Genomic DNA, 13,350 nt, shown 5'->3' on the forward strand with positions numbered 1-13,350 from the left:
CTCGCCCCCCCTCCGGGTACTGTTGCTACGAGGCCGAAGTGCTCCCGAGAAGCCTTAGGGTGCAGCTGTCTTTGTCCTCCCCAGCTGTGCCCCCTGCCCACCGACCCCGCGCGCTCTGAGAACGCGGGGGTGGGGAGCCCGCAACCTATAAAATCAATGGGGGCGAGGAGAACGGAAGACCTTCCCCGGTCGGCGTGCGCCGCTCTCCACATCCCCTCCTTTTCCTCAGGCTTCCGCCCTCCGGTGTGTCCCAGGGGTCCAGGCAGGGGAGGGCCTAGGCGGCGGCCGCCTGGAGAGTGCCGTGGGGCCGCCCGCGCGAGCGTCCGGTCCGGGGCACGGGCAGGAGGAGGAGGCTCGCGGCCGGCCCCTTCCGTCTCTCGCGCACACGCCGGCTTTTGTGCCGGTGCCTCGGAGCTGCAAGGAGGGTGCGCTGGCAGAGGAGGGGGGCCTGGGGTGAGAGGCACCCCCTTCACGCGCGCGCGCACACGCCGCCGGCGCACGCACACACGCGCGGACATACACTTACAGACACGCACACACACGCACAAAGCTCGCTCGCTTCGAGCGCACTAACGTGCCCGCTCTCTTTGTGTGGAGCCCTCGAGCGGGGTTGGGGCCCCGGTCCGGTCCGGGGGAGATGGCGCAGCCCATCCTGGGCCATGGGAGCCTGCAGCCCGCCTCGGCCGCGGGCCTGGCGTCCCTGGAGCTCGACTCTTCGCTGGACCAGTACGTGCAGATTCGCATCTTCAAAATCATCGTGATTGGGGACTCCAACGTGGGCAAGACCTGCCTGACCTTCCGCTTCTGCGGGGGGACCTTCCCGGACAAGACTGAGGCCACCATTGGCGTGGACTTCAGGGAGAAGACCGTGGAAATAGAGGGCGAGAAGATCAAGGTGATCCAGACGGTCAGGTCCGGGAAGGGAGGGATCTGGAAGGGGGCCTCGCTTGAGGCATCGCTCTAGTGGTTGTAAACGTCCAGCGCGTGGCCGTGTCGCCGCGTGCCGAGCCGAAGACCCTCGGCACCTCCTCATTCCCTTTCGTTTCTCTCAGTGGCATGGTCCCCACCTCACCCGTTTTGTTAGGGCTGGCGGGAGTGGTTACACTCCTGCCCTTTGCCCATGCCTGCCACCTGCCATAGGAAAAGCATGTTTGATCACATCCTTGACCCCGAGCCGTGAGCAGTGGCACCTGTGGGCAGAGGGAGGTATAAGGCTAAGGCATCTCTTGCTCCCAGTCTGTGGGATGGATCCCAAAGCACTTTGCACATCCTGAGGTCTCTTCTACTTCTTGGGTGCTGGTGGGCTGCAAAAACCCACTTTGGCTAAGCCCTGAGGCATTAGAGAAGGGGAAAACATGAAAATCCACAGTGAATGAAAACCGCTTTATTTTAAACTACAGTTTATGGTTAGGATCAGGACTGAGGTGGAACAGGGGTGAAGTGGGGTGGTTCCGGCATAAAGCCATGAGCCCTTTTAAAGCAATTGAGGCAGGGTCACCTGCCAGCCCTTCATAACAAACTTGTTCTTTTGGAACAGTCTCCTCTCAAATGGTATCTTGTTTATTTGTCTGGGATACCTAATGAATGAACTACCTCATTACTCATTCTGTTGGTATTGTCTTCAGCAGGCCCTTGTAAAAATGCAGAGCAACTTATCTGAGGGCCAAGGAAAGTGTCTTGCTCCTTCCCACCCCCACCCCCACCCCCATTAGCTTATTTATCAAATTGGCTAAGTACAGATATTCTCATCTGACCATTTGTGTTCACGCTGGTTCAGAAAAGGTAGAAACTCGACAGGACAGATACATTTCTAGGTGCAGAGGGAGGACATGGCAAGGGCAGCTTCATGTGTCACGGGTCAGAGGGGGCAGGATTATGGGCAGGAATGCACCTCAAAAGGCCCTGTGCACTAAATACCAACTCTACTGGATCCACAGCTGGGTTTTCCTTGAGCCTATGGTCTGACGCTGGCTGTTGGGTGGAGGTCAATTTCCCTCTTGCTGGTCAGGAGCCCAAATGACCCCAAGGTGCCTCTTCTGAGTGATGTGGAGAGAAGGGCTGAGTAACGGGGGAGAATGATGAAACACTAAACTGTGCACAACTCCAGATTGCTTGATTATTAAAATGAATGTGTTTTAAAATGGCTTCAGAAACTGGGCCAAGGCACTGGATGTCAGGAAGATGGGCAGCTAGGTACTGGTAAGGGAGAGCTCTGGAGAGCAACTGAGCCCCAGGGTCAGGAAGATGGGGCACTGTTTTGAAATAGAGACCTTGTTTGTCCCTTGCATTTTGGGGGGAATTGCTACATTTCCTTTTTAAAGTCAAAGTAGCTGTCTGTATCTTTTTCTAGGGCTCGTATATTGACATTTGCTTGGTTAGGACTTTCTCTAGTGTGTCTAACTTCTTTAATGTAAGGTTGTAAGATTCTGGAATTTCTGGGCGCCAGGGTGGCTCAATCAGTTGGGTGTCTGACTTTGGTTCAGGTCATGACTTTGCAGTTCGTGGGTTCGAGCCCCATGTCAGGCTCTGTGCTGACAGCTCAGAGCCTGGAGCCTGCTTCAGATTCTGTGTCCCTCTCTCTCTTTGCCCCTCTCCTGCTTGAGTTCTCTCTCAAAAATAAATAAACATTAAAAAAAAAGCTAAAAAAAAAGATTCTGGAATTTCTGAAACATGGCTTTTTAATTTATTATTTTCATTTTTTTTTAAAAAATGTGTATTTATTTTTGAGAGAGAGGGAGAGGGAGGGACAGAGAGAGAGAGCGGGACAGAGGATCCGAAGTGGGCTATGTGGTGACACCAGTGAGCCTGATGTGGGGCTCGAACCCACCCACAAACCGCAAGATCATGACTTGAGCCGAAGTTGGATGCTCAACCAACTGAGCCACACAGGCACCCCTATTTTTTTAAAGTTTATTTATTTTGAGATACAGAGAGAGAGAGAGAGGGAGAGAGAGAGAGAGAGAGAGAGAGAGAGAAGTGGGGGAGGGGCAGAGAGAGAAAATCCCAAGCAGGCTCCATACCGTCAGCAGATACCAATGTGGGGCTCAAACTCATGAACCCATGAGATCATGACCTGAGCTGAAGTCAGGCGCTTAACCGACTGAGCCACCCAGGCGCACCCTGAAACATGCTTTTTTATATCCAAAGTAGAAATATACTTATGGATGTGTTCTTAAACCCTCAAAGACCTTAAAATTTAATGTTATTGCTTGCTTAAAATCAAGTGTCACATTGAGCCAAATAATTCTCTGGATTTAAAAGAGGGAGAATAAGTCCACCTGAAATTCAGATGGAGGAGAAAGAAAGTGTTTGGGAGTTTGGGGCAAGAGGAAGGAGAGAGAACAGGAGGAGAGGAGAGGAGAAAGCCAGAAGTGGGAAAAGGGAGGTGAAAACAAGTAGAAGAGGGTCACTGCCCAATGGCCTTGGGGACATTTTTAAAAGACTCCTTCCTTCCTAACAACCAAGTACTTAGCTAAACTGGAGTTTACAGTCTTTGCCAAAGATTCCAGACTTTTTCCCAGAGGGCAGAGCCTGTGACAGTGTGACTCACTAGAAACAGAGCTCAGCACAACACCATGTGCCGATAAGTGCTTAATACAGGCTTTTTTGGGAAGATGATATTTTTGAGAGGGCAAAGCCTTGTGACACTGTTCATAGAGGAGCCCTCTGAGTTCAGATTCCGAAGGAGCCCAGGGTGGGGTGTGGGAGTGGGGAGATAGTGACCCTGCCTCTTGTAGAGCTGCTGCAACTTCAGGGCCAAAGGCAGCAGGCGAGACCAGCATGTCTGTGGGAAGATGGCAGAGCAAGGCAGCTAGCACATGATCTAGATGGGAGGAGATTTTGCCCCACACTCCGGCTGGCCTGGAGTTTTTCAAGGAGCAAATGCCAAATCCATGCTAGGAGGTGACTGCCAAAGGCTTCTCCCTTTGGGGGAGGGAGAGAAGTCCAGTGTGACAGGCTGAAGAGGCCCTAGGCCACAGCCAGCAATAGAAGGCCATCAGGCTACAAATGCCAGCCCTCACAGGAGGATGGCAGAGAGGTCTCTGCAAGCCCTTCTCTCAGTCCAGGGGTAGGGTATGGCCTCTCCTGGGCAGCCTCCCTGTGTCCCAGGGTAGTACATACATCAACCCCTGCAGGGGGGTGACTGAGTTCTCAAATTTAGGGCTACTCTCTTAATTACAAGGGCCATCTCTAGGGCTTCGAAGCCCCATTTGGTGTTTCCAATCAATGTGTCCCACCCCCCTCCATCACAACATTTATAATCCAGTGTTTCCTGGTTCACATGAACATCAAGAAAAGCTTCCAATGAGTAGGCAATAACAACAACAACAACAACAACAACAACAACAACAATAGCTTCTACATATTGACCAAGAGCCTGGGTTAGGTGCTTTACAGGCACTATCTTATCTGATCTTCACAGCAGCCCTATGCAATTTGGACTATTATCATTCCTATTCAACAGATAAGGAGACCAAAGTTAGAGAGATTAAATAACTTGCCCAGAGGCGCATGGATCTGAGTTTCAGTCTTTGAGCCTTGAACCCAAGCACTTGTCTCTCTCACTATCCTGTGTTCTCTGTGACAGGGTCAGAACTTAAATGTGGATTCAAAGCCCAAGCTGTTTAATACTACTCTCTGCTCTAGGGGGCAATTTCTAGCCTGGGGTGTGGGGAGGTGGGGAGTGTGCTCAGTGGGAGATGGCAGGCTGGACAGCTGGCCTTGTGGTCTCTTCTAGGCCAAGGGTCCAGGGTTAGAGCCCTGGAACTTAGGAGCCTGCAAGATGTCTCCTTCAACTGCACCCCAGACACTGAGCTGAGTACCTAGGTTTTACTTTTTGCATCTTGACTGTCTCCCTTTGGATGTGAGAACCCGAGAATGTTCAGAGATGGAAGAGACCTTAAAGAATCTCTAAACCAATGTGCTCATTTAACAGATAGGAAACCGAGGCTTGGAGAGGGAAAGTGACAAGATCACACAGGGACAGGCCTTCCACTCAGGTTTCCCAATTCCCTTGGGGGTGCTCTTCCCTAGCAATTTGGGCTGGTCCCATGGTGCGCCCAACCCACGCAGTTACCTGTGACAGGGATACAGAGGGGCATCATTTGGGAAAGCTAACGGCCCTTCATGACATCAGCCTAGGAAGTGTGGAGGCCTTCTTGATCCTAAAGGAAGGGTGGAGCTTTCCTTAATGACACGATATGTCCATCTCCTACAGGTTTAGCTAAATCATATTAAGCCTGCCTCAGTCTAAAAGCACTGGAAAGTGCCAAATAGGAGTGTGTGAGGGGTGAGATGGGGGAGGTAAGAGAGGAGAGGCTCAGAACTAATTTTTGAGCCATTCTTTGTAAATTATCATGGAAGCACCCCTGCTCCTGTCTCGTTTAGCTCCCCCAACAGCTGGTACCCCTCTGCCCCAGCCGTCCCGACCAGGCAAACTGCAGGTCAGCTGCGGCTGTGGGCAGGTGCCACCCAGGACTGTGGACTCTCTTCCTCTGCTGAGCACTTGGACAGACACCTTCCTGTGTTATATTACTGAGGGGACAGAGGCTGAGCTCAGTGTTCCCTCAGAAGCTGCCTGCAGTCAGAATGACATCATGTCTTCCTTAGGGCTTCTGAACTTCCATCTTATGCCAGTTCACTTAATGGCTAATTATCCATCAGTGTGTGTTTCTCTGCCTGCCTTGCTGCCTCTCTTTCTGTGTGTGAGTTTCTCTTTGCCTCTGTCCTCCTTTGCCATTCTCTGTGTCAGCCTTGTGTGTGACTGTGTGTGTATCTTAGGTGCAGATGGGACAGTCCAGCTAAATGAAAAAAGATTTGTTTTCGACTTTTCCCATCATCCACTTGGGCATCCTCCAAAGGTTACAGATGTATCTGTCTCCCTTTTTCTACTTCTACCCTCCCCCGCCGGCCTCCAACAAAAGGACATTCACTCCTCATCTATAGAAAGATGCCAGATATGTTCCAGAGGGAAAAGAAATACCCGTGTGAGCTAGGAGCACGTGCAGGGGTGGGGGACTTGCTGAAGCTTGCTCAGGCAGCGGCAGCCCCAGGATAATGGTTTAAAAGCCTAGATTTCTCTTCGGCAGCTCTCCACACTGCCCCTGGAGCCTCCTCCAACACCCCTGTCACTCTGGGCCTGCCCCCAGCCGCCTGTGGCACGTTGCTGGCATTGCTTTCTTTCCCCCTCCCCACTGACTGCCTTGGCCTTGGCTCCATGCCATCATCAAGAAGCCAGGCTTTCTGTGCTTTCCAGGAGGAGAACCAGTGCATCCAGGGAACAGTGCTACCAGGACAGCCGATGGGCCCTCTGAAATAATGGCAACAGCCAGCACTTACAGAGTACTTCTATTTTGCAAAAGCTCTTTCTCGTGTGTTAATCTGCCTCGTCATTTACTCTGCTACTAAATAGAGGAGCTGGAACCCAGGTCTCTCAATGCCATGCCTACTGCTGCTGCATCTCTGATAGCACCCGCTCAATTAGCTGTTGGACCAGACTTGATGGTGGAAGTTTGGGGCCAGGGAGGAAGGGAAAGTACGTATTAGGCACTGTGTCATGTACTCATGAGGAATGCTAATCCTCACAGCATCCCCACGGAGATGGCTGAGGTTATCTTTAGCTTCCAGGGGAGGACACTGAAGACAGAGTAAGTAACTCACCTAAGAGCACCTGATTAGTACATGATCCTGTTGAGGTTTGCACCCAGGCTGGTTGACTCCACGATGCCCTCACTAGCCCTGGGAGAGAAAAGAGGATCTGGGGAGCATGTATGTGGCTAGGGAGCAGCCAGCACACCTGGCTACCATGTGGATGCGGTGCCCACAGGAAGGGAAGAATGGATGAGAGGAGTGCCAGCTGGAAAGCGGGAGGAGATGCTTTCGCTGTCTGGCAGGGATCAGGGGTTTGTGAGGATGCTAAGAACAGGGACACCAAACTCCCAAACAGAATGAGGTCATTTGTGTGCAGTGAACTGACTGCTGCGCTCTCCCTTTGTGATGGCTCTGAGGCCACACCATCCATTCTGACTTTGTGCTATGAGCAGCCTGCTTCTGGACTCACTGCTTGCCATTGACGGGGGTGCAAAGAACTTAGAGTGGGGTTTATAAAAAGCTGCAATGGGAGCAGTGCTACACTTTAAATTCTGAGCCTCCAAATAAAAGCTTCAAGGCTCCCCGTGGCACTGGAAAGGCAAGAAGGTCTACAGCAGGAAGTATCCTCCCTGCAGCTCTGGCAGTTTGGATGGTGTATACAATTCTGAAGGCAAAGAAAAGCCAAACAGCCAACCCACTCAGCCCCAAACACCTCACACACTCCCACCCGTGTTCCTTCTGGTGGCAGGTATTTTTAGAGTTCTGAGCTCATGGTGTTAAAGCATCTGCCACATGCCTGAGGGCTGGTAGGGATTCAGCCTTACTCAGAGGCAAGAGTTAGGACTACTGGACGGTGGAGGTGGGGATCAGGAGCCAAGTGGTAATGATATTCTTGTGCTATACCTGCTCTCTTCCCATTGACCTCCATACCTTTCCTGGCCTGCTCTTTCTTTCTGCTCAGAGCACTGGAGAGGTGGAAGAAGTGAAAATCTTTTCTCTCTCTGCTTTCAGAAGCAAATCAGTGTTCAAGGACTTACATTTTTCTGTGTAACCAAAGTCGAATGTTCTTTCTGAAATCGCCTTGGGAGATACGTAGGATGCCAGACTGTAGTTTTGGTGGCTCAATACTGCCTTTTGATGATGATGATGATCATGATGATGACGACGACCATGGTGACAAGTGATCTGATGCAGAAAAAGGCTGCTTACAAGTTTGTCTGGAGAAATGTCAAGAGCACTGATTAAACAAGTAGACAACAAATAATATATTCTAAATGGTGTGGTACAGACTCAAAGTACAATAGAAAGTTAGAAGAACAGAGAATTGAAGAGAAGGTGGAGAAGAATGGAGTTTTAGGAAGAATGTGGGCATGAGCCGAACCTTGAAGGATGGGTGAGATTTGGAGAGGGCAACAAGGGGGCGACCTGTTCTGCTGGGGAAGGACGGACTAGCAGGACCAAAGGTACAGAGGAGGGAATGAACCTGGTATAGCTGAGTAGTTTGAAACCAGGCTGGGCTGGGCCGAATGATGTCAGACACTTTTCCATTTGAGGCTACATGCAGAAGAGGGCTGTCATAATTTCCTAAAGAGGAGGGTGTCACGCTGATACAAGCAGGGATTTAGGAAGCCTAGTTTGAAAGCAGCATGCAGGAAGCACTGGAGTGGAGACATCAAGAATACAAAAGACTTTGCTGTAGTCCAGGAGTGAGGAAAGGAGGGTCTGGCCTAGGGACATGAAAATCAAAACAGAAGGAGTGAATCTGACAGTTGTGCCAAAGGAACGTGGCAGTCATGTCAATAGAGGAGATGAAGGAGAGCCTAGACAATGAAAATTGATGTTCAGAATGATGATGACTCTGGGGCCCTGTAAGATCTTCACTCAGCAAAGAGATTCAATTATATTTACCAGATTACACTTACTGACTGCTAACTGCAAATAAAGGCTATACTTGGTTTTAAGAGCCATAGTAGTCAATTAGTGACCATAATCAAATTTTCTTTGATAACTGAGAATTGCATAGGGCCTTGGGCCATCGTTCTGAGAATAAATTTCTCTTGTCCAAGACTTTGGATGTATAAAGGGAAATAGATGGGGTGATTGTGTGTCTTCTACTCCAGAGTATCCCTTGGGAATTGTGTCTTTGTATGTGTTACTGATAATCAGCATTTTTTCCTTCATAATTTGGCCTTTATCCCCAAAGCTGAGATGCAGAAGAAAAATCCAGTGAGCTAAATTGCCTTTTTCACATCAAAGAAGTGAACTTAGAATAAATGGAGCTAAAAGGTGAGATTTTTTTTTTTTTGAGAGAGAGAGGGAGCTAGAGAGCAGGGGAGGGGCAGAGAGAGAGAGGGGGACAGAGGATCTGAAGTGGGCCCCTGGTGACAGCAGCAAGCTGGATGTGGGGCTCGAACTCAAGATCTATGAGATCATGACCCGAGCTGAAGTTGGACGCTCAACCGACTGAGCCACCCAGGTGCCCCTAAAAGGTGAGATTTTAACACTTTGTTTTATTTAAAAAGTCATGCAAAGGGCACCTGGATGGCTTAGTCAGTTGAGCGTCTGACTTTGGCTCAGGTTATGATCTCACAGTTCGTGAGTTCGACCCAGGCGTTGGGCTCGCTACTGTCAGTGCGGAGCCTGCTTCAGATCCCCTGTCCCCCTCTCTTTTAAAAATAATAAACAAACATTTAAAAAATGATTTGTCTAAAAAAATATAAAAAAAGGTAAAAATACAAGACAAAGTGTTTAGAAAATTTGGAATATACCAAAAAAAAAAAAAAAACAAAGGAAATAAATAACACCTATAGTCCCACTGCAGATAAATACCATTAATGTCCTGGTGTGTACACTTCCAGTTTCTCCTAGGTATATGTCTATTTTTTTAAGTTTATTTATTTTGGGAGACAGAGAGAGGGAGGGAGGACGCGTGTGTGCACATGAGTGGGGGAGGGGCAGACAGCAAGGGAGAGAGAGGGAATCCCAAACAGGCTCCACACTGTCAGCACAGAGCCCGACACAGGGCTCGAACTCATGAACCATGAGATCATGACCTGAACCGAGATCAAGAGTCGGACCCTTGACCAACTGAGCCATCCAGGCACCCCGGCATATGTCTATTTTTAATATTAAAAATATTAAGGCCATAGCATATAAAAAATTTTGTATACCGCTTTTTTCACTTCCTGATATTTTATGAGAATTTCCTCCACCATTTATTCTTTGAAAACATTATTTTTAATGGCTGCATAATAGCCCACTGTATAGATATGTACATACACTTCTGCTATTCTTAGTGATCATTTAGGTTGTTTGCTGTTTTTAAAAAAGTATAAACACTGCTATTAAGATCCTTGTACAGGGGGAGCCTGGGTGGCTCAGTCAGTTAAACATCCAACTCTTGATTTCAGCTCAGGTCATGATCTTGCAGTTTGTGGGTTTGAGCCCCATATCAGTCTCTACATTGACAGTGCAGAGCCTGCTTGAGATTCTCCCTTTCTCTCTCTCTCTCTGCCCCAACTCCATTCGTGGGTGTGCACGCTCTCCCTCTCAAAATAAATAAGCTTTTAAAAAATTAAAAAAAAAATCTTTGTACAGAAATTTGACCGCATCTCTGCTACTTTGTATGGATTTCTGGAAGTGATATTATAGGCTTGAAGAGTTTTGAACATTTTCAAGGTTCTTGATAATATTGCCAAATACTCCTCCAGAAAAGCTGACCAATTTACATCCCAGTTTTTCAACTAAAAGCCTTAATATTTTTCAACTCAAGATTTTCAACTCAAATTTTTGAGAAAAATGTTAAAACCTGGAGAGAAACTTCTCTGTATACTTCGAAAAGTCCATTCTGCCAGTCTTTCAAAGAACCCCTTCCTGTGTCAGGGCTTTTCACCTCATTTTTATAAGATCACAGAACCATATTTTCTCCTATCCATTCATGTTTCCTTTTCTGACTCCAGATATGGGTTTTTGTATCTTCCAGGTTCAAGTATGGGACACAGCAGGTCAGGAACGCTTCCGCAAAAGCATGGTCGAGCATTACTACCGCAATGTGCATGCAGTGGTCTTCGTCTATGACGTCACCAAGATGACATCCTTCACCAACCTCAAAATGTGGATCCAAGAATGCAACGGGCATGCTGTGCCCCCACTAGTCCCCAAAGTGCTTGTGGGCAACAAGTGTGACTTGAGGGAACAGATCCAGGTGCCCTCCAACTTAGCCCTGAAATTTGCCGATGCCCACAACATGCTCTTGTTTGAGACTTCGGCCAAGGACCCCAAAGAGAGCCAGAACGTGGAGTCAATTTTCATGTGCCTGGCTTGCCGATTAAAGGCTCAGAAATCCCTGCTCTATCGTGATGCTGAGAGGCAGCAGGGGAAGGTGCAGAAACTGGAGTCCCCACAGGAAGCTAACAGCAAAGCTTCCTGTCCTTGTTGAAACCAAATGGTGTAAATACAAGATCAATTATTACTGGAGTTTTTTCTTTCCCTTTTTTTCCTGTGCCTGCAAAAATGCTGACATCTGCTTGTTTCCATACAAATTGATATTAAAATAAAATTTGTATAGATTATCACACGCCTTGATGTCTTGCTTTCCGCCAAGAAGACATTTCTGATTGTGAGGAGTAGAAGAGGGCAGCTCGCCCTACTAGAACAATAATGCTTTGCCAAGGCACACGCCCTACTAGACTTCTATGCCACCTGAATCATTTGAGTCACTTCTTCAGGACTAATTCATTCTGTCACTCAGTGTCATCAGTGGGCAGAAACACCCAGAGAGGGTGGGATATAGACCAGATATGTGGAAGGATAGAGAAGTCTTGAAAGGAGATGCTAACTTATAAATATTTCCTAGGTTCCCTGGATGTTGAGAGTAGGCTGCTCTCTCCTCATTTCCCAAAGTTTAAAAATAAAAAGTATAGGTTGCCCAAGGGGCCCAGTTGCTTCCAAAGTAGTTAAATCCTGCCTCCCATTTTTTTTTTTTACCAGTCTGTGACAGCCAGAGTGGTATTTTCCCCCTACCCTTTCTTTTTTAAAAAAAATTTTTTTCAACGTTTTTTATTTATTTTTGGGACAGAGAGAGACAGAGCATGAACGGGGGAGGGGCAGAGAGAGAGGGAGACACAGAATCAGAAACAGGCTCCAAGCCATCAGCCCAGAGCCCGACGCGGGGCTCGAACTCACGGACCGCGAGATCGTGACCTGGTTGAAGTCGGACGCTTAACCGACTGTGCCACCCAGGCGCCCCTCCCCCTACCCTTTCTTGAAGAGGGCAGGGCTCAAGCTAACAAATATCTGTTATGCCCCCAGATCCTTGCTAGGTGCTATGGAGGAAACATAACAAGGGGAGGATTTGTCCCCTGTTTCCAAAGACGCTCTGATCTGGTTGTGGAAACAATGCCCATACTGAAACTACTTGAGAACAAAAATTAAACAATATCACCAAGTTTGAGGCTGTGCTATGGGAATTGAAAGCATTATGTACTCAAAGATAGGGAGGAGCCACTGAAAAATAACTTATTTTGTATGTTGAATAAAGTGTTCCATCTGGTTTGGTGGCAGGGGGGGAATGGCCAAAGTAGGGAGGCAGGAATGACCTTGGGGGTTGAATGAAAAGACAAAAGCTGAGCAGCCCTAGTGGGGGAGCTGAGGATAGGGAGGCGTACAAAAAGAGGCAGGACAGTTTGTTGCTCTTTGAGGCAGTGGGAGTTTTTGTGGTTTTCTAGCAGGAATCCTGTAGGTATTTGTTAAATGTCTGGTCCTATGGATGTGAAAGTCCCTTGTCCAATTGTTAAAGTAATTAAGAGTGGCTATAAAGGCATAGCTATAACAGCCTCAGAAAGATTTATTTCAGGGGTACTCTTTTTTTTTTAAATGTTTATTTCTGAGACAGAGAGAGACAGACCATGAGTGGGGAGGGGGGCAGAGAGAGAGGGAGACACAGAATCAGAAGGAGGCTCCAGGCTCTGAGCTGTCAGCACAAAGCCCGACGCGGGGCTTGAACTTATGGACTGTGAGATCATGACCTGAGCCAAAGTCGGTCACTCAACCGACTGAGCCACCCAGGAGCCCCAATTTTTTTTTAATGTTTATTTCTGGGACAGAGAGAGACAGAGCATGAGTGGGGGAGGGGCAGAAAGCGAGGGAGACACAGAATCAGAAGCAGGTGTTTCAGGGGTACTCTTTAAGGCTGCTCTCTTGTCAGAAGCCCATGGGGAGAGGGTCCCAGGCAGACAACCCCTGAGCACTTTCCTCTGGTAGGTGAACCCAGGTCTGTCCCCTATCCGCCTCCCCACCCCCACCCCAGCAAAAGATCATATATTCCAGAAGCACCTCCCACCCAAACAAATAGCCTGTCTGGTCCTGCCTAGTTGTCCTTAGAGCCCTCTTCCTCCAGAACTGGCTAACTCCCCACCCTATCCCCATCCCACCCCCACCTGGCCTCAGGCTGAGTCCCAGTCACCGGTTTGGTTTTCATTACTTGGCTTCTGCCTTGATCCGTCTTTGAAGCCTGCCTAGTACCCCAGTTAGGGCTAGGTTTTTTTTTTTTTTTACTAGTTGTCCCCACCCAACACCCTGCCCCTGAATCTCACCCAAGGGGCTAGGAGCCTGTTGTCTGTTGGTGAACTGCTTGCTGAACCCCCTGTTGCTAACTTCTCCCCAACTGACTTGGGCCTTGGGCCTTGTCTCAGACTTCAGATGCTGAGTCCTTACCCAGGACACGACCTGCTGTTGTGTGGTGTCTTTTGGCTCTTGACT

General features: G+C 48.6%; 1 protein-coding gene across 1 annotated transcript; it reads left to right on the forward strand.

Annotated features, from left to right (window-relative positions):
- The first annotated feature begins 299 nt into the window (after positions 1–299).
- RAB33A (RAB33A, member RAS oncogene family) lies at positions 300–11,162 on the forward strand. Its single transcript, XM_043571646.1, has 2 exons — positions 300–895; positions 10,574–11,162. Exons 1-2 carry the CDS (start codon positions 638–640, stop codon positions 11,027–11,029), a joined length of 714 nt encoding a protein of 237 aa, XP_043427581.1. The 5' UTR covers positions 300–637; the 3' UTR covers positions 11,030–11,162.
- The last annotated feature ends 2,188 nt before the right edge of the window (positions 11,163–13,350 follow it).

This window comes from Prionailurus bengalensis, chromosome X (assembly GCF_016509475.1).
Source record: "Prionailurus bengalensis isolate Pbe53 chromosome X, Fcat_Pben_1.1_paternal_pri, whole genome shotgun sequence".
NCBI lineage: Eukaryota > Metazoa > Chordata > Mammalia > Carnivora > Felidae > Prionailurus > Prionailurus bengalensis.